This window comes from Cibotium barometz, chromosome 15 (assembly GCF_041138505.1).
Source record: "Cibotium barometz isolate CiBa-2024 chromosome 15, ASM4113850v1, whole genome shotgun sequence".
NCBI classification, from domain to species: Eukaryota; Viridiplantae; Streptophyta; class Polypodiopsida; order Cyatheales; family Cibotiaceae; genus Cibotium; species Cibotium barometz.
Genome location: NC_141060.1, coordinates 8,470,754 through 8,489,657, shown reverse-complemented (window position 1 = coordinate 8,489,657; position 18,904 = coordinate 8,470,754). Strand labels below are relative to the sequence as shown.

General features: G+C 40.2%; 1 protein-coding gene across 1 annotated transcript; it reads right to left on the bottom strand.

Moving 5' to 3' along the window:
• Nucleotides 1-669: 669 nt before the first annotated feature.
• LOC147630932 (uncharacterized) lies at nt 670-8,711 on the bottom strand. Its single transcript, XM_086809952.1, has 7 exons — nt 8,702-8,711; nt 2,956-3,051; nt 2,708-2,805; nt 2,410-2,524; nt 1,490-1,614; nt 1,271-1,344; nt 670-745 (listed from the first exon to the last, which is right to left on the bottom strand). The coding sequence occupies exons 2-7, from the start codon at nt 3,047-3,049 to the stop codon at nt 670-672; spliced, it is 582 nt and encodes a 193-aa protein (XP_086666078.1). The 5' UTR covers nt 3,050-3,051; nt 8,702-8,711.
• Between the last annotated feature and the right edge of the window lie 10,193 nt (nt 8,712-18,904).

Below are 18,904 nucleotides of genomic sequence, written 5' to 3'. Positions count from 1 at the left end.
TTTCTTGGCCTACTTGTGTTTATTTGTATGTAATTATTATAATTTCTAACCAAGAATACCTTCAAACTCAAAATATGATAAGATTTTTTTAAATATCCTAGCTAAGCCAAATGAACACACACATGCATACACACAAAGAAAACTCATCAAAGATTGCCTATTCATTATGGGATGTAGAACACCATTGTTAGAATGTCTATTCTTTAAAAGAAATTGTAAGTTATCTTATAATCAACTCTGGATTTCCATTTTCTATTGAGAATGGCAGGATTAGGAGATGAGATGACCATTAGGAAAACTTTTATTCACAACAAAAAAAGAAATACGTACAACAAAAAAAAGAAGAGTGTAGATAGAACAATGATTTTTTAAAACATAAAAACCACAAGAAGGATGATTGAAGAGCATCTACCGTGAACCATTTTTCAACTCTATAAAAGCATCTTTCTTTTCCAAACAAACCAAATTCTAAACCACATTCATGAATCAAAAAAGAGGCCATCCAAAAAATGGGCAAGATTCTCTATCTTCATACTACAAGAGCAGAAGCCAACTATATTGTTCCTCCTCCTCTCTTAATTAACTCCATCAAAGAAATCCGAAGCTAGCTTCTGATACAAAATGTATTGTCTATGAATTCATGCTTGTAGCGTGCTTAATGATCTCTTATCACATTGCTAGTGTCGAGTTTATTGACCTAAACATTGCACTAGGATTGCTCAACACATTGGCCACATACTCTTTCCTGTAAATTCAACCAAAAGCCTGTTAATAGTTAGAGACATTGCAACACCGTCAACAACAGATTATGATGATGCAAAACCAACAATTCACTATATACATGCGTATACGAAAGATAAATTCTTTGTGAAGGAAAACCAAATTATGCAAATATTTAAAGTAGATATATCATGATAATGCAAGACTACCTACTCATGGGTGTGGATTGTCTTGTCTTTGTAAAGACATGTTATTGAAAAAAAAAAGAGAGGAATACTAGTTGGAGATAAGTCTCACTTAATCTAAAAATGTTTTTTTTTTCCAAATAGAGGAAGGAATGAATACTAGTTATTGGAGATAAGTTTCACTTCATCTAAAGTCTGTGTGAAAAGTTCAAGGAGGTGACTGATAGTAACAAGAAGAATACAGACAGATTATAACAAGCTCCTGAACTGATTAGAGTGTTACCAAGACATTCGCTTCATAGTACATAAAAATGATAGCCTATCACTCCTCCTACAAAGAGAGAAAGAGAGGATGATAAATTTACCTCGACTCTATCTCATCTCCATCAGGTTTAAGAAGATCGATCCTTGTGGGAACCTCTGTGTATAGAAGAACTGCCTGCGTTGGTAAGGTAATTGGTAGATTAAGATTAATGAAACCGAAATAATAGTGAGGGAATATGATCAAGGAGTGTGTGCAAAGATCAAGGATTGGTTGATCCTAGTATTTACGCGCCGCGAGTCAAAAAGATAATCATATGTACCTTAATGTAGTCTTCGGTGTCGAGCGTGAATCGATGGTACATTCCTGGCGGCAAGGTAATCATATCTCCCTTTTTGACAGTAAACCTTATCCAGCTGTTATCGTAATCTCTTATGTCCCAATAACCTACGTAGAAAGGCTAGATATGATTAGCATTAGCTTAGCTGCACTTCCTAGTTATAAGTGCAATGCTACACATACCAGGTTATATATATATATATATATATATATATATATATATAACATTACACAAAAACAAGCCTAGGTTTTTAGTTTGCATATTGAAGCCTAATTTGAATATCTGCTCGACGATGGTGCCGATGGCTTCTCTACCCTCCTCCTCGCGTTTTCTTGCTTTCAAGTCTTCTTTCCGGAACATCATCATGCCCAAATTTGTTTCGCCCAAATCCTCGCACACGCACACTTCGTCTTCTCATGCTAATGCTGCTCGTTGTTGCGTTCCGCATGAGAGAGCAAGACGGAGACCCTACCTTCGTAGCTCTACCCTTGTAGCATATCGTTCCCTTTCCAAGACTTTGGAGGAGGAGGAGGAGCAAGCTATCAGCAAGTCATGCAATGTTGAAATACATTTTCGCTGCCTGAGGTGTGAGTGCAGAGTCACCACAAATCATACGTTGATGGGATGTGTGACCACACCACCATGATCATGACATAGGTAGGCGCTGGTGGTAGATAAAGTTCCGTGAGTTGCCCACTGCAGCACAGCACAGTGGAGGAGGGCGACGTATATATGCAAGAAGATGAACGTCGTTGACAGCTACTTGACCGGAATTTGGGTTGCTTGGGAGCCAATAGGGTTGACGTTGGTCGGCGCGTCGTACATGTAAGAAGGGGTAATTAATAATTATGCAATATCATCGAAGATTTTCATGACCAAATAAAGTGACTGATTTAATTTACCACGGCCTTCAAGGATAAGTCGGCTTTCTTCATAGGGATGCAGATGTTCCTGAAAGAAGTGTTCAGTCTTCTGCTCAAAGTTGTCCATAACGCCAGGTGCTACAGTTATCGTCTCCTGCATCATGGTAGTAATTACAAACCAAAATCATATCACATATGCATGCAGTAGTAGTAGTAGTAGTCGTCACCTTCATTTGCATTAGTAAGCTGCACTAGTACTGCGTTTTTATAATGCCATATCATAGGAATCAAATACCAAACGATTAATTATTGCTAGCTGCAATAACAAGCTGATTACCCAATAAACGTAGCCATGGTCGCCTTTTACTCTCTCAAGCGTAGGGTCTCTCTCCCAGTTGCAGTCAACATCTATTTTCCAATGTAAGACGCCGAGTTCTACACGAAAATTAAATTAACAAAGAGTAAAACCTCCCTTAGGCCTTGAGCATCATGACGCAATCTTTAACGCAGCAAACAAGCTGACTGTTAAGCTTACTGTGCGTTGAGTTGATAACGAAAAGAGTTAAACTTGACGAAACATGTCACCTTTCAAGTGTTCCTTTGATACTGGGCGATTAGGAACGTATTTGTGAGGAAGCCTGCGGTCATCATCTCCGGGATTGTACACCCAAGCCTCCATAGCTTCTTCTAATTAGCTATCCTGCGAGAAAGCAAGCTGCCTAAGGACGTTAGTCTTGTGATACCAGGAAGCTAAGCTGGTACAAAAACCTCAGTATAAAAAGGTAACCCCCCAAAAAAAAAACTACAAGTAATTGATGAAAAAAGCAACGCCATGTACACAGACAAGGAATTAAACGCTTCGCCGCTCATAAGAAACGCAATGTTGTCTTGCGCCTGCTCCCCACAAAACTCTTATATAGAGAGGTGTGAGCCATATTATATTAATTTCTTTCATTTTGTGAGAACGATGCGCTCTAGTTTGACGAAGGCCGCAAGTGTGAGCATAATTTCATTTTGTGTGAAATATAAACAATAAATAGATCACATTTAGATTCGAGGGTTAAATATAAACAATACTAAGATCACATTTAATTTTGTGTAAAATATACACAAAATAATAAGAACACATTTAGATTCGAGGGGACGCTAGGCGAACACCACAGCTTTGCTTTGCCTGCTGCCACAATGCAAAAATTACACTGGACACAAGGTTAAGATATTAGCAAGCCCTTGCACCTCCAATATCCCACTCCACATCATCTTATGGCCCTAAACTAAGCGGGCACACAACCATCCTTGGGCTTCTCTGCGCTTATTTAAGCCCTATTCTAAGGTGAGAGTCTAAACAACATCCAACCACTACAAGAGATCACCCTAATACCGTAATACCGTCGTATATACCGAAGATTTAGATTTGGTTTTTTTGCCTAAAACTACCCACACTGATCATTATCACTGTCGGTATTGAATCGTCAATAATATTTATCGCTCAACTGTTGTCTTTATAAACTAGTATACTGATGCTACCTACTGTGATTGGTATATGCATCGGGCATCGATGTTTTTACTGACGTAAATATCGATGCAAATATCAATGTTTATTTCGACATAAATACCGACACTGGTATAAATCTTTTTTTTTTGGGTGAAATGAGACAGATTCAAGTAGTTTGTCCCAACCTGTCTCGTTGTGCCCATACTACCTAGCTAGTAACTTTAAATATAAACACATTAAAAACAAAGATGTAGAAAAGATAATCAAATTTATGCATATTTATGTGTGGAATTCGAAAAACTAAAAAGTGCACAGATATTCATATTCAAGATGCGATAACTCATCATTGACATTAAGAAACCTCACAAGAAGTATAAAACTCCAAATACGGTATTAGAAAATCTTGATACTTTGGAAATTTTGCAAGTTGTCTTGCAAACAAAAAAAAATAGTGGATCTAGCGCTCTTAAAAAAATTACGAACATAGCTCTTACAAAGAACATTTGAAAGTTGTCTTACAACAAAAAAAAAACTAAGAGGCCCATGTAAGAGCTACTAGTCGTGATCACATCAATGCATCTTTCCACTTCTCGTGGCTTCGACTTGCTAAATATGCTAAATACTCTTCCTTCAATGGGCATGGTTATACTAAAGAAGAGTATGATTTCACGTGGTGTCACGGAACTACATCCTTGTTTGACAAGATGGAGCGAGAAAGGCAAGAGCTCAATTGGGCCCATATTGTCAACTATGTAAGTATATAATATCGTCAAACATTAAACTTTTTAGTTTTCTAAATTTCACACATAAATTATGTGTATCATTTATCTTTCTGTACTTTATCTTTTTTATGTTACATTGTCATGATAAAACTTATGGTTCTATTCCTCAATGTAGGGAGTATCTTGCAAAAAGAAAGAGATGAAGACTTACAAAGTATGTACAAAAGTGATCGATGCCACCAACACAAAGGTGAGAAGTACCTGAACCTTTGAGGCGTACTTTATGAGCATCTCATTGTAATTGCTTGTACTTATTGGGGGTGTTACAAACCTCCACCTTAGCTTTCCTTCGATCTTTGATGTTGAGATACATGGGCTTACTCTTTCTTTTATTTAAATTTACATCTCACACCTCAAACCTTCAATGGCTCATTAGATCTCTCATTCTCTTGAGCATGTAATTATTTGTTGAATTGCTGGAAGAGATTTGAGACTAGGAACCCTCTATGAAGCTACTCAAGAATGCAATTCTTTTATTCTTCTGGTTGGTCATGCCACTTCACGAGGATGTCATGGCTAAACTGCACACTACAGAGGTGAGTGTCAATACCCTACCACCTGGCTTATCCTCAATGATGGACCTATCATCATAGCATCTATAGGAGTATAGGGACCCTGATGCTATAGAGCAGGGAGTAAAGGGAGTGCGAGAAAAAGGAGTGTCTACCCAAGTGAAGTCTAGAGGGATGCCACGAGTGGCTCTAGGAATGAAACCCAAAGTTATTGTAGAAGTGACACCCTGATAAGTATATGGAGTAGTCTTAACAAAATGTGTAGGAGGATGATGTGGTGTAGTAGTAGCATCACTACCACCTCCACATAACAAAATGTGGAGGATGATGTGGTGTAGTAGGAGGATGATGTGGTGTAGTAGTAGCATCACTACCACCTCCACATATACTAGTGCTAAAAGCACCACCACCACTAGCACTACCACTTCCATTACCACTAGCCCTACTACGTAATGGCTACAATGAGACCTGTGTCATGAACTCTTTGCATCACTAGCAACAGTTTGAACACTCGGGGTGGTGGGACTCAATGAGTCGAGAATGGGTGAGGTGAGCTCCAACCGAGCTATCTCATGTTGGCTCAAGGGGGAACACTTGGAAGGAATTTTGGATCTCATCCTATGTGCAGTCTCGTAGATTACTAGACATGGCTACTTTAAAACAAAACGTGGATTCAGCTCAAAACAAAGCATACTTTTGCATAGAAAATCATAAATATAAAAAGAGCTTGTGTGTACGAGCTTACCTCCAGTGGTTGAGAAGAGCTAATGTCTCAAATAAGGTGAAAGACCAACAATAGCTTACCTCTAGTATGTATACTCTATAGTCTATGTATACATAGCGTGCATAGTGTATAAATACATTCTTATGCCTATACACGCATTCATAATCTATGCTCTATACTTTATGATCTATGCGTATAAAGAGTATGCATAATCTATGCATACGTAAAGAGTATGCATGTTCTATGCATACGTAGCATGCATACCTTATACATGCATAGAGTATAGATTAAGCATAGAGCATCTATACTTTTTATGTGTGCATGCTCTATAGTTTTTATACATGTATAGAATATAGACTATGTGATCTCTATGCTTTATGCATGCATAAAGAGAGCATGGTTTATGCATGCATAGTTGTGCAAGCTCTAAGGCTGCATAGAGCCACCATAGAGCATGTAGTATACTCTATGCATGCATAGCTCTTTATGCATATAGCCTCTATAGAGGACACATTAAGTAACGACACATCTTTCCATTGTAAATCCAGCATGCCAATAGGTTGCTATGCCGTTTACTCAGCATTGGGTTGAGGTGTTGTAGTAGGCATTATGGCTTGTGGGGCTGTGATGGAAAAGGTAAATCCAATTGTGTTGAGGTTTGAAATAATTAGTGACGAGCACTTGCACGTGTGCGGCACTCAGAAGTCTCATGACCACTCTCTCCTTGAATAAATATGTTCCTTTTCTTAGCCTTCATTCCATGTTGGATTACTTTCAAAAAATTTGTGAAATTCATCTCCGTTAAAGTGTTACCAACCACTAAAGTGTTACCCTTAGCAATGGGTTTAATAGTAGAAGTGGTATCACATTTAGAATCTAATGCTTTGGCTCCCTTGACCATCAGATTATCTTCTACTTGGATGGCATTTGTTGTGTTACTTTATCCCACATAGTGATCCTTCTAATGACTAAGCCATTATAGGAGGTCGCTTCATGCGTAAGGCGACGGATGAACCTACCCACAGTAGGGTGATTATTTGAATAACCTTCAGGTGGAAGGCAATGAGAGTTTGAATGCTTGAGACATCTAATGAAATGTCTAACTGATTCCTCTTCTCTCTGGGCTTTGTGTAGCTATGAAGCTAACCACTAGTTTATTCTCAGAGGTGGGTACATATGGCATGATTTGAAGGGAAGCCTCCATTGCAATTTGAGTCTCATCCAAATTCTCTTCCCCCCCACTTCATCCATCCCACTGCCATCTCTAGAAGCCTCTTTCAACTCATCAATTGATGGAGGACTAACTTTCTCCACTGTTTTCCTTTCGCAACACTCGATTGCTCTTTCTTTTCACTGTATGTCTTTGTTTCGTGGAATTTTTTCTCTCCATCTTGTGAACACAAACAAACACACAACTAAATCATGCTTGAAGAATATGAATTAGTCCTTCCACATTACAACAACTACAACATAATAACTCCTAAGAGATTCCATACAATAAAATGGCTCATGACATAACACTTTAAGTTACCATACATTAGGGAACAAGCCAAGCTCAAGGTAACCATGATTACCAACCTGAACTTCATTAGTCCTTATGATGCCATGCCGCCCCTTCTCTTGCACAAAGATGCTGATCATACTACAATGTCACACCATTAAAATAATGAAGTTTGTCTACAACACAAATCGGAACCACCCCGCAGAACTACCACCGAGACTTAATCCTAGCCTTGCATAATGTATGGTACAAATGGTGGAACGCTCATTGATTTTCTAAAACCTAGCCATCCGTGTGCCATGGCCAAAAGCATTGGGAAGTAGCCGGATGAACCTATCCACAGAGCAGGGTGATTATTTGAATAACATTCATGTGGAAGGCAATGAGAGTTTGAATGCTTGAGACATCTAATGAAATGTCTAACTGATTCCTCTTCTTCTCTCTAGGCTTTGTGTAGCTGTGAAGCCAACCACTGGCTCATTCTCAGAAGTGGGTACATATGGCACGATTTGAAGGGAAGCCTCCATTGCAATTTGAGTCTCATCCAAATTCTCTTCCCCCCCACTTCATCCATCCCACTGCCATCTCTAGAAGCCTCTTTCAACTCATCAATTGATGGAGGACTAACTTTCTCCACTGTTTTCCTTTCGCAACACTCGATTGCTCTTTCTTTTCACCGTATGTCTTTGTTTCATAGAATTTTTTCTCTCCATCTTGTGAACACAAACAAACACACAACTAAATCATGCTTGAAGAATATGAATTAGTCCTTCCACATTACAACAACTACAACATAATAACTCCTAAGAGATTCCATACAATAAAAAAGCTCATGACATAACACTTTAAGTTACCATACATTAGGGAACAAGCCAAGCTCAAGGTAACCATGATTACCAACCTGAACATTAGTCCTTATGATGCCATGCAGCCCCTTCTCTTGCACAAAGATGCTGATCATACTACAATGTCACACCATTAAAATAATAAAGTTTGTCTACCACACAAATCGAAACCACCCCGTAGAACTACCACTGAGACTTAATCCTAGCCTTGCGTAATGTATGGTACAAATGGTGGAACGCTCATTGATTTTCTAAAACCCAGCCATCCGTGTGCCATGGCCAAAAGCATTGGGAAGTAGCCGGCATAGACGCGGACTACTTGTTGTCAATGGTTTTGGCCATGGCAGACGGATGGCCTGGCTACCCTTGGATTCACCCTTGGCCTACATATGCCCTACACATGGCATGGCTAATAGATGATGATTAAAAAAATGCTACAAAGCTTAATGCTATTCTCATGCACAATGAAGACATTGAGAAGTAGAGAGGAGGAGAAGAGCACTTGACTCTTATATATAATGCACAAACCCACATCTCTTAGAGACCATTTGTATTGGCACCCCCAAAATGTTTGGTGTCATGCCTCCAATAAGGGTAGGAGGCACAGTGTGAAGGGTAGCCAAGTTCCATGAGATGTGAAGTCTATATGAAGGGTAGCCAGGCTATGTGTGTGCCATGGCCAAATCCATTGGGAAGCAACCCGCATCGACACGGGTTGCTTCTCAATGGTTTTGGAAATGGCGCACAGATGACTGGGCTACCCTTGGATTCACCCTTGGCATACATATGGCTACAGATGGCATGGACAGTACATGATTTTTAACAAAATGCTACAAATATTAATGCTAATCTCATGCACAATGAAGACATTGAGAAGTAGAGAGAACGAGAAGAGTGACTCTTATATATAATACACAAAGCCACATCTCTCACAACCCATTTGTATTGGCACCCCCGAAATGTTTGGTGTCATGCATCCTGTAAGGGTAGGAGGCATAGTGAGAAGGGTAGCCAAGGCCCACAAAATGTGAAGTCAATATGAAGGGTAGCCAAGGGCCACAGAATGTGAAGTCAATATGAAGGGTAGCCAAGGGCCACTAGATGTGAAGTCTATATGAAGGGTAGCCATGCCATATGAAGGCTAGGGCCAGAACCATTGGGAAGTAGCCTGTGTAGATGCAAGGTGCTTCCTAGTGGTTTTGGCCATGGCCTTCATATGGCTTTGGTTTCGATTTCCCCTTGGCCTACACATGGCCTATTGTCTAGCCTTTGTTTTGGACTTTCCCATCAAACCAATCATACACCATAGAGTACCATCACCTGCATAGCGATAAAAATACATGCAAAAAATAGGCAGGCTTTTTTTGAATTGAATAAAAATATACTCCCCAAATAGATAGTGAGTATAGCCTTTGTTTTGGGCTTTTCCATCAAACCAATCATCCACCCTAGAGTACCACGACTTGCATAGTGATAAAAATACATGCAAAAAACTGGCAGGCTCTTTTTGAATTGAGTAAAAATATACTCCCCAAATAGATATTGAGTACACCCAACAACCATGCAATTAATCAGTCTAATTAGTCCTTCAACACTGTGGATACATATGGCACTATTCTTTTCAAATGGTTATGGCCTTGGCCTTCATATGTCTAGCCTATCATTGGATATAGACATTAACTCTATGTACAATTCTTACACATAGAAACCCTCCACATAAAAACCCTTATCATCGAGGAACTACCTAAAAGAGTTGCTTATTCTTGCTTAGGAATTTTCCATGTATGTCTATGTGCATGTATCTTCTACCTCAAACAATGTATTGGTGCAAGTCTATGTGCATGTCTATATCCATGGTAGCCAAGCCACGTGTAGTCCAAGGCCACACCATTGGGAAGCAGCCCACGCCAATGTGGGCTTTTTCCCATTGGTTTTGAACTTGGCCTACATATGGCTAGGCTACCATGGACATAGAAAAGGATGGGCTACCATGTGGATCTCTTTGCTACTCAAATGTTCTACTGTAGCAGGAAGTCAAACATTAGCCTCTACCAATTTTGCTTGTGTGGCACTATGAATATCATCTCTCAGTATTTCAAATCACCCTTAGATATAGATCCCCATGTTTCCCGCTCTACATAATTCACATAGACGGTAGATCTCCCTTGCCATCGGAGATGCTCAAGACTATGAGAACTTGAAAGCACTTGTATAAAATGCATCTTGCACTTGATGCTGCTTGCACATGTTATACAATGAACTATATAGAAATCAATACTACATCACTATCTTCAAATTACCCTCCCCAAAGCTATGTGTAGGTTAAGGCCACACAATTGGGAAGAAGCAGTCCGTGACATGGGCTGCTTCTTCCCAATGGTGTGGGCTTGGCCTACACATGGCTTGGCTACCATGCTCATAAACATGGCTTGTCTACCATGAATGCATATGATGTGCAGCGTAAACCGCACAGCATAAACCACACAACATAAATCGCATAGCATAAAGCGCACATCATAAAGCGCACAGCATAAACCCTGAAAATTCCATACCATGCACAGCATAAACCCCATGATTCCATATCATATCAGTAGAGCAGAAACTGCACATCATTAAAAAAATTAAAACATGTTGTTTATACAAAAGGCATTTAATAGAATGTTTTAAAAAAGGGGCCCCTTTTTTTAAAATTGAAGAGCAAGAAATATGTAGAAAACATTGTTTCCAACCATGACAAACCTGTGCACATCCGCATCCAAATCCACATAAACAAAGGGGAGATTTAGCGCATGCAAGGCCTTATGATTTTTACACAACAATAGGGTCAATGCATGCTTGGGTGTAGCCATTTTTGGTGAGGTTCAGGGCATTTTTTGTATATAGGTAACTTTCCCGACCCATAACTTATGCATTGCTCAATGGAATTCGACAAACTTGGTATCCAAGCAATAGTGCACATTCCAATCTTCAATATGAGACAAACAAAACACAAAAGCAAAATTTATAATCTGATCATTAAAGTGTTACAAGTTTGATGTGGCGTCTGAGGCATGCGTTTTAAATAGCATATGTTATAACACTTTATGCAAAAATGTCAAAAATTTGTTCTGCACATACATGCAACCAAGTAATCATTCTAAAGTACACTACGTGAGCTTCTCCTCAAGCATAGGACACTTTCAATTGAGAACATCTGGTATGGTTTAAGGGACCTTGAATGTTGTGCTAGAATTTTGCATACCCATTCAAGGCCACGCTGCATAACCTTTTTTTGGTTTGTTGAAAACCTAAAGGGATTGAAAAAATGGAATCCACACTAGTGGGACTAATGCATGGTGGTCTTAAAACATTGGTAGTTGGTTATATCGGTATCTTGATTCACCCTGGAATGGAAGAAATTGATGCACAATTTGGTGTGGCATTGTATCCTTTACCTTGGTAAGTTGTCTTCTTTTCTTTGCTCACCTAACGAGCTCAATGGTCTCTATCAGATCCCTTGCTTTGCTGGCCTCACCAACGCGGTGGTCTCTATCTTTTTTGCTTTGCTTGCCTCTTAAGAAATAGTAGCGAAGCTATGGCAAATTGAGAATTATCAGTAATAGTAGCAAAGCTATGGCAGTTTTTTTTTAAAAAACATATCTTATTTTTATGCATAATACTAAAAGAAGAATTTCTACCATATTCTAGGTTTAGAAATTTTAAGCAAAAAGAATGATTTTTATCATATTCATGAAAGAATGCTTTTTAGTATTTATGCATAATTATTTAATTAAGAGAAAATAGAAATTTTTGATAAATTTATTTTTATGCATAAGAATTTAAATGTTAAAAGAGAAATTCCCATGACATTTGGGATTCAATCATTTAAATTTTAAAAGAGGAATTTTTTACATATTCCAAAATATGGATATTTAGAGAAATTTTCATGGTATTTAAGTAGAAAAAGGTCTAAATTAATTTTGATGATAAAAGAGGAGTTTTCACCGTAATTCCATATAGGAAATTAGGATATACTAATGTTGATGATTAAATTGGTGGAAAGAATATTTTAAGATATTTATATGTCGATAAATCAATAAATTGATATATACTCAAAGATTGGATTAGTGGAAGAAGAGTATTTTTATAAAATCCCGATATTCTCATATAGAACTATTTCTAAATTCTATTGTAGTTAGGAAGGAAAGAAACTCATAAAGTTAGAATTTTCCTTACGATTATAGAAGTTCTGTTAAATTATCTGAAGAAAATCCTTAGGAATCAAAGTTAGAAGTAAACCAAATAAATTTTGATTAGACCACGATCGTGAGAATGGCAACCAGTAAATTACTTGCCCATCTCTTGAATCTGAATCAAGAAAAAACCTCGTGAGACCAATTCCAAATCTTGACACAAAGAATAAACTACCGTTGAATTAGAGAAGTTTTTCTTTAATATAAATCATCAAGAATCAAGTTGGAAATTCAGCCAAATGATGGGTAGATTACCGTGATGTGAGATCAATGATTCTCATTAAGAAAATCTGGATTGTGGAAAAAAGGGTTTTGTGGAATCAAACTCAAACCGCGAATTCCACTTGCATAGAATCTCTGTTTTTAAAGGACTGTTTTACGCCAGAATGCCGGAGGAAGCATTTGGCTTGTGATTTAAAACTAAGGAGAGATTCGTTGTAACAGCTGGCGTGGAGTCATCAAAGGACGTCGCTCGTGGCAAAGCAAACCTACCGAGGTCTTAACAGCCTCGGTATGATTAAAATGGTGCGTTTCTGATATGATGGACGAGGACCGACGAAGTGGTCCCTGAGTAAAGTGATAGGACGCCTAAGTAGGATCCTAGAGGGTTCTGACCAGGTGATGCATGAGCTCGCGGTTGCTAGGACACCCATGCGTATGTCGAGGAAGATTCAAATGAACTGGAAGAAAATTATTTTTGTGAACTGGATTTTGATATTGGATCTCGTTGGTTGACCAGTTGGTGATAAAAATACATGCAAAAAATTGGCACGCTTTTTTTGAATTGAATAAAAATATACTCCCCAAATAGATAGTGAGTATAGCCTTTGTTTTGGGCTTTCCCATCAAACCAATCATCCAACCTAGAGTACCACGACCTGCATAGTGATAAAAATACATGCAAAAAACTGGCAGGCTCTTTTTGAATTGAGTAAAAATATACTCCCCAAATAGATACTGAGTACACCCAACAACCATGTAGTTAATCAGTCTAATTAGTCCTTCAACATTGTGGATACATATGGCACTATTCTTTTCAAATGGTTATGGCCTTGGCCTTGATATGGTTAGCCTATTATTGGATATAGACATTAACTCTATGTACAATTCTTGCACATAGAAACCCTCCACATAAAAACCCTCATCATCAAGGAACTACCTTAAAAGAGTTGCTTAAACAATATTCTTGCTTAGGAATTTTCCATGTATACCTATGTGCATGTATCTTCTACCTCAAACAATGTATTGGTGCAAGTCTATGTGCATGTCTATATCCACGGTAGCAAAGCCAAGTGTAGTCCAAGGCCACACCATTGGGAAGCAGCCCACGTCAACGTGGGCTTCTTCCCATTATGAACTTGGCCTACATGTTTCTGTATATACGCCCATTATCTTCTAGGGCTTGGAATCTTTTCATTTTTGGCACTCATAATACACTACTGTGTTGTGCTCAAGCTTCCTCATCTTCTTGAAGTTGTGTGTGCATTCCTGCAACCCTAATTCCAACAATTGGTATCAGAGCAGGCTTCCTCCTCCCGGGCAGCATCACCGGCACCTGCCGCTTCATCTCCTCCAATTGCGACGAGGTTTCACGAGCGTCTGCAGGTTAGTATATGCCGTGGGAGAGCCCATAGGGCTTGGTCGTTTCAGAATTTTGATCTGAAGTCATTTCGCCCTCCGTTTTTGCATTCCAAGTACTGCGCAGGCAAAATCGTCCTACTGTGCAGATTTTCTGTCAAGATTAAAATCTGCAGGACAGGTGCCCATTCGTCTGTTTCGGGCTGTGCTACTTAGCACAGGTCGATTTTATACAGGTTTACCTCTTACAGACAGCATTTACATCTAGTAGTACAGTCATTGGCCATGGCTGACAACAATGATGTATTCCGCATGTTGGCTGCTAAGGATAAGTTGGATGGCACCAACTATCCATTGTGGGCATATATGATGCGACATGTATTGGTAGCAAAGGGGTTATGGAACATTGTGCAGGGTATTGATGCACGTCCTATTGTGGCTGGGAATGCTGCAAACACATCAGAAACAGGTACTGTTGATGATGGTGCAGGCACAAGTGCTGTAGCAGCTGTTCGAGAACCACCACTTTCAGCAGAGCAGATTCGTTGGGATGGTAGAGATGCGCAGGCTCATGCCTTGATTGCGCTGTCTGTCAAACGTACCATTATCCCACATATTCGCTCCTGCAGGACTTCTAAGGATGCTTGGGATGTACTTGCCACATTGTATCAGGCAAGAAATGAGGCTCGTGTTGCTTACCTCCGAAAACAGTTGGAGAGTGAGCATATGAACGAAGGTGATTCTATGGATAGCTTTTTGACAAAGATCAAGGATTTCAAAGAGCAGCTCATTTCTGCAGATGAAATCCTGTCAGACAGTTCACTTGTGCAGACTGTTTTGAATGGTCTACCAGATTCTTATCAGGGTTTTGCTTCCACTCTTCGCTTGATGATGAAAGGCAATCCCAATGCCTTATCATTTGAGGAGTTAGTTTCTGTTTTGCTGCAAGAAGACCAGTCAAGGCAAAACAGGAATATTATGCGTGTCGCAGATCAAGCTTTCGTTGCTAGTCAGAGAAGCGGGAAAGGTAAAGCTGGCTTTTCTTCTAGTAAGCAGAAATCTGCAAATGCTGCGCAACCAAAGAAGGAAGACAAAGATGAGAAGAAGGGTGACAAACAGAAGACATTTTGCAAGTACTGTAAGGGAAATGATCATGTCATCAAAGCGTGTCCTAAGCTGGCTGCGAAAGAGGCTAAGAAGAAAGAGGCTGGTATGGCTGTTGCAGATGCCTCTCCTTCTAACAATGAATCTGCTAATGTTGTTCAAGATACAGAATGGGCATTCAATGCGCAGTGCAGTTATGACCCATCTTTGCATGACACATGTATGTCTGCAGTAGATTCAGATGTATGGTACTTTGACAGTGGTGCCACTAAGCATATCACCTCGCAGTGCAGTTTATTCACTTTCCTTGAGTCTGCTCCCACAGGGAATACTGTCACTTGTGCCAATAACTCCTCTTATCCCGTTAAAGGAGTTGGACAGATTGTGCTGAATGTTGCAAATTGCAACACCTTTACACTTTTTGATGCATTGTATGTGCCAGGGATCAAAAAGAATCTGCTGTCAGTCTCCGCATTTGCCAAAACAGGTTTGGTTGTAAAATTTGTGGATGACAGATGTACTGTTCATGATCTCTCTTGTGGTGACATCATTGTAGCATCTGGTTCACTATGTCGAGGGCTGTATAAGCTCAATATGGATGGCAAATGTGTAGAGGATTCAGCATGTGCTATTATGGATACGCAGGCTATTTCAAATGCAAAACTGTGGCATGCACGTTTTGATCATCTGAATTTTGCAAGTTTGCTGCGCCTGCAGAAATCTGAAATGGTGTCTTCTTTGCCTAAGCTTGAGGCACCTGTCAAGCATGTTTGTGAGGGCTGCATATTGGGTAAAATGCAGCGTGCTTCCTTTCCCAAAGATGGATCAGTGAGAGCTGAACGCAGATTGCAGCTTGTTCACAGTGATGTTTGTGGTCCCATGCAAACTCCATCATTTGGAAACTACCTTTACTTCGTGACTTTCATTGATGATTTTACCAGGCATGCATGGGTATATCCTTTGAAGGCAAAGTCCGAAGTGTTTTTGTGCTTCAAACAGTTTTTGGTTATGGCTGAAAATGTGTCAGAAAGTAAGATGGGCACCCTCCGTTCAGATCGAGGGGGGGAGTATATGTCTTTAGAATTTAATGCATTTCTGGCTGAGCGTGGGATAAAACACCAATGTACAGTGCCGTATACACCACAGCAAAATGGTGTGGCTGAGAGAAAAAACAGGTCTCTCATGGAAATGGCAAGATGTATGGTTAAGAGTCAAAGTCTACCACATGGTTTTTGGCTTGAGGCTGTCATGTGTGCCACTTATGTACTAAACAGGTGTCCCACCAAAGCATTACAGGTTGTCACTCCATATGAGGCTTGGCATAGCCGCAAGCCATCTGTTGGCCATTTACGTGTTTTTGGTTGCCTGGCATATGCATTAGTGCCTGTGCAACATCGCAGAAAATTGGATGACAAAGCTGTCAAATGTATTTTTGTTGGATATAGTGCTGAGAGCAAAGGCTATCGTTTGTATCATCCACAGACAAAGCGCATTTTGGTCAGCCGTGATGTTGTATTTGTGGAAGATGCAGTTCAGCCCTTGGTTTCATGTACTAAGGAGACAGATATTAGCTCACGTGATGTCTATGATACATTGTTGCCTCTTTTCAGTGGTGCACAGTCAAGTGCAATACCTCATGAGGCAGTTTTTCAGCCTATGCAGGTTTTAAATGATGGCACAGATCAGCCTATATCTGATGCAGATGTGCATGATGCACTTGAGGATGAGAGACAAGAGATTGAGGGCTCTAGGAACATGCCTAGATGGCTGGTGCAGACTTTGCGTGACAGCAAGTTGGATGCCCCTTTGTCTAGTCGCACTCGTTCTGGCTCTCATGGTGCCTCTTATGCGTCAGATTGTTATGCATTGGCTGTTTCTAGTATGTGCGATGAAAGTGAGCCTGTTTCATTTGATGAGGCACAAAGTTCAGAAAATTGGATGGCTGCTATGCAAGCAGAATACGATGCTATTATGAAGAATGGTACATGGTCTTTATGTGACTTGCCCCCTGGCAAGAAGGCCATTGGCACTAAGTGGGTATACAAATTGAAGCGTAAGCCTGATGGCACAGTGGATCGCCATAAGGCTAGGCTTGTTGCAAAAGGTTATGCTCAAGAGAAGGGCATTGATTTTGATGAGACTTTTGCTCCCACATGTCGTATGACCACTGTTCGTAGCATCTGTGCATTAGCAGCTCATAATGGTTGGAATGTACATCAGCTGGACATAAAGACTGCGTTCTTAAATGGAGATTTGCATGAGGAGGTGTATGTATCGCAGCCTCGTGGTTTTGTTCAAAGAGGGCAGGAAAACAAAGTGTGCAGGTTAAAAAAGGCTTTATATGGTTTAAAGCAAGCTCCACGAGCTTGGTATGAAAAAATACATGCATATTTGACTGCACATGGGTTTCAGAATAGTCCAACAGAAAGCACTTTGTATGTTAAACGTGTGGATGGTGTACATCTAATCATTGCTCTCTATGTCGATGACATGCTGCTCATAGGACCAAATGAGAGTCATATTGCTGATTTTAAGGCTGATTTGAATGCCTCTTTTGAGATGTCAGATTTGGGGCATTTGCATCATTATTTGGGGATACAATTTAAGCAGTGTGATGGAGGTATTGCTTTGTGTCAGACAAAGTATATTGAAACATTGTTGCGGAGATTTGGCCTTGAAGACTGCAAGCCTATTGCTACTCCAATGGAGACAGGTTTGAAGTTGAGTCTTCATGATGCTGGAGATCACTTTGATGTCACACTCTATCAGACAGCTGTTGGTTGCCTCATTTATGTATGCATTACGAGGCCAGACATTCAGTTTGCAGTCTCACAGGTGAGCAGATTTATGCATAGCCCAGGCATTAAGCATTGGCAGGCAGTGAAGCGTATCTTTCGCTATTTGAGTGGTACTCGGCATCTTGGGTTGTTTTATCCCAAGGGGGGATCATTGCCGCCAGATTTACATGTTTTTTCAGATTCTGACTGGGCTGGTTGTTATGACACACGCGTGTCCACGAGTGGTTTTTGCTTCATGCTTGGAAGCTCATGCATATCATGGTTGAGCAAGAAGCAGCCTACTGTGGCCACTTCTAGTTGTGAAGCTGAGTACAGGGCAGCTTTCACAGCTACGGTTGAGTGTGTGTGGCTCAGACGCCTTATGGCTGATTTGGGTGTTGGGCAGCCATCTGCCACCACCATCTTCACTGACAGTCAGAGCGCATTGGCAGTTGCGCGGAACCCAGTGTTCCATGCTCGTACGAAGCACATTGAGGTGCACTACCATTATGTCAGGGAGAGACTCTCTGCAGGAGAGATCAGTTTGGCTTATGTGCCAACACAGGATAACCTTGCAGACCTTTTCACAAAGGCTCTGCCTCGTGAGAAGTTCGAAGCTTTTCGCAAAGCTTTGGGCTTACTCCCTTTTGTGGATTCGTCCACATAGCTAGACACTTCCCTATACATGAGTGCTAGCTCTTGTTCACCGCATCACTCCAGGGGGGATTTGTTACCATATTATAGTAGTGATGTGTGTGAACACACTTAGGACCGCCGGGGCACTTTTTCCCTCACTAGGAGGTTTTTTCCCCCGTGCATTGTATATACGCCCATTATCTTCTAGGGCTTGGAATCTTTTCATTTTTGGCACTCATAATACACTACTGTGTTGTGCTCAAGCTTCCTCATCTTCTTGAAGTTGTGTGTGCATTCCTGCAACCCTAATTCCAACAGTTTCTTTTAACCTAAGGTTAATGGGAACCA